The sequence below is a fragment of the Elephantulus edwardii genome, unplaced genomic scaffold (genome assembly GCF_000299155.1).
Source record: "Elephantulus edwardii isolate Elephantulus edwardi_28Jun2011 unplaced genomic scaffold, EleEdw1.0 scaffold00104, whole genome shotgun sequence".
NCBI classification, from domain to species: Eukaryota; Metazoa; Chordata; class Mammalia; order Macroscelidea; family Macroscelididae; genus Elephantulus; species Elephantulus edwardii.
In genome coordinates, this window is record NW_006399854.1 from 8,648,694 (window position 1) to 8,651,769 (window position 3,076).

Below are 3,076 nucleotides of genomic sequence, written 5' to 3' on the forward strand. Positions count from 1 at the left end.
TTACTTGCTATGAATCAGAAAGCTGGACAATGACCAGGGAGGATAGAAGGAGAATTGATGCCTTTGAGCTGTGGTGCTGGAGAAGAGTTTTGAATATACCGTTGACTCCAGGAGAACAAACAAGTCTGTCCTGGAGAGGATGAAGCCAAGCTGCTCCTCGACAGCAAGGATTCTGAAGCTTCATCTGACATACTTTGGAAATGTTACAAGGTGGATTCAGTCCTTAGAGAGGGACGTCATGCTTGGGAGGGTGGAGAGGGGACGTCATGCTTGGGAGGGTGGAGAGACAGTGCAGTAGAAGAAGATCCTCAATAAGATGGATTGATTTAGTGACTAGGGTAATAGGGATAGTGTGTCAGAGACAATACGATTGGCATGGGATAGAGCAGGGTTTAGGGCTGTTGTACATAGGGTCGCTATGAGTTGCAGGTGACTCGAAAACACATAACAACAAGATATATGGAGCAGTACTATATATTGGAAGGGCTAGTATGGAGTGGTAATATGCTTTACTGGGTTCTTTAGGTGCTGCTCCTGAGGAAACAGTTTTTCTCTTTTGGATTTGGATTCTCAAACTTCTCAGGAACACACATTTGTAAATCAATACTCTGCTTTGGTTTTTCTTTTCTGTCTTTTTTAATCAGCTTCTATCTTAAGAATGCCTATATTATGTCTCCCTTGAGAAATCTGAGGATGAAGAAAATAATCGTCCTTAGAACAGGCAAAATCTATTTAACTCTTTTTTCTTTTTTCTTTTCCTGAAACCTAATGCTCTGGGAAGTATAACTTACTTAAGAGCTTTTTTACTTCATTTTGGTATTATAAGCAACGAAGTTTAGTCTTCTTTAAAGAAAAGCTTACGTGATAATCAAATGGAATTTTTCAGAAATTTCTATTTCTTGTATCCCCTGGTTTCATGTTTATGAAAAATAAGACCGGCACACCCATGTTTATCGTGGTTTTGTTCACAGTAGCAAGGAGCAGGAAACAACCTAAATGCCCATCAACAAATGAATGGATAGAGTAGCTGTGGTATATTCACATAATGGAATACTACGCTGCTTTGAAAAACAAGGAACTCATGCAATATTATTCAAAATGGGTGACCCTGGAGGACATTATGCTGAGTGAAGTATCTCAGTCACAAAATGACAAATACTGCATGGTGCCACTGTTATAAAACAGGACTGACCTTGCAGTTGGGGGGAGACTGAGAAAGATGGGTTCAATAATGTATACTGCTTGAAACAGATGAGGGAGAAAACTGTTTAAAAGGGATATGTGATTAGGTATTTTTGTCATGACAGGAGCCCATAGCAAAGGCTGTATGGTGGAGTGAACCTGGGGAGAGGGATTGTAAAACAATGAAAACATTTTTCTTTTCTTTTTCCAAGAGGGTAGTGTACTGGGGGGGAGGGTTGGGAGGGAAGAAAACTGTAACAATGAATGAATTCCAAAGTCTCTGTAAATTTTCATTGAAATTAACAATAATTTTTTTTAAAAAGAATAAGACCTACATATTTTTGAGGTATTTTTTTCTCTTTTATTGTTTTTCACCTTTTTACCTTGTCCTTTCCTCTTTGTATTTGTTTAGCATAGTGCACATCCTATCATTGTTGGTTAAGGGTTAGCTGACTCTTGTAGTAGTATGATGATGAAATATATTTACTCTTAATTTCAGGTCTAATAGTTGCACCATTTTCTCAAGATGCTCAGATCCATTTATCTCTAGACTTTGATTATTTGAAGGATAGTTTCCCTATCTCTATACTTCTATTATTCTTAGTATGTTCAGGAGAATCCAGTCCTTGGAAAAGAACATCATGCTTGAAAAAAATAGAAGATCAGCAAAGGAGGGAAGACCCTCAAGATGAATTGATACAGTCAGTGCAGATTTGTGCTTGAGCCCATAAAGGTTGTGAGGATGGCAGAGGATATGGCACTGTCTCCGTTGTGCATAGTGTCTCTGTGAGTCAGAATCAATTCAACAGCACCTAACATTTCCAGTCATTACGCTAAGGATCTAATCCCTTACCAGTCCTTGGAAATAGTTTTTAAAATCTATCATATGATGTTGTTGTGTGCTGTCAAGTTGGAATCACCCATAGCTGACCCTCCAGCAGGTTTTCGGGGGCAGCTGATTGCACAGGAGGAGATTCCACATCATTCTTGTGTGTAACAGCTGATGGATTTGACCCATGTGCCTTTGGGATTTCAACTCAGCTTCAGTCACTAGGCCACCAGAACTCGCACAATAGTTTCTTAGTATGCAGTACACTTGATGTAAAAGAGTAGCTTTTAATGTGAAATTGTATGTCTATGTACACTAATTAGGTTTGGTTGATTTATATTGAATTCAACTTTTTTTTAAAAATTCTGAAAGAAATACATGAAAACATTATATCACGATCACATCTGAGACTTAAAGAAATCACTTGTGTTTTGTTTTAGAGTAAAGAAATTTCTTTTCAGAGAAGGAAACCTACCTATGCACTAACCTTGGAAGCAGGGGGAAAGTTACTGAGCACAGCTGATCTGGAAACTAAAGAGCTAATTGACAAGAAAATCAGCCAACTTCAGGAGAGCTGGAAAGACACTGAGCTTCAGGTGGGAGAAGTAACAAAGCACTTCCAGAGCATTGTAGAGGTAAGCCCACCTTTTGCTTTTCCATTCATAACCTTCACATTTGATAATTCCAATTTTATTCACTGTGTGAAAATGTTGTTGTTTTCTGTGAAATTAGAACCAACCTATAGCTGACCCTCTGGTGGGTTTTCAGAGGCAGTAAACCACCCGGGAGGAGATTGCTCATCCTTCGGCAGAGCTGCTGGTGGATTCAAACCCATGCCTTTGAGATTGGAGCACAGCTTCTTAGCACTAGGCCACTAGAAATAGAAACCAGTTTTAGGCCAGATGAGCTGTGGGAGGATATCAAGAATATTATCCATGAAGAATGTGAAAGGTCATTACAAAGACAGAAGAGGAAGAAAAGACTGAGGAGGATATAGGGAGAGACTCTGAATATGGCACTAGAGCACCAAGAAGCCAAAGCAAAGGGAAGAAATCAAGAAGTTAA

The 3,076-nt window shown here is 39.1% G+C and overlaps 1 protein-coding gene across 1 annotated transcript in view; it reads left to right on the top strand.

Moving 5' to 3' along the window:
- Positions 1-3,076, top strand: part of SYNE2 (spectrin repeat containing, nuclear envelope 2) — a 342,029-nt gene that overhangs the window by 273,493 nt on the left and 65,460 nt on the right. The window contains exon 94 of the mRNA XM_006891797.1: positions 2,452-2,646. Within this exon, the coding sequence (XP_006891859.1) occupies positions 2,452-2,646 (195 nt within the window). The remainder of the gene's footprint in view (positions 1-2,451; positions 2,647-3,076) is intronic.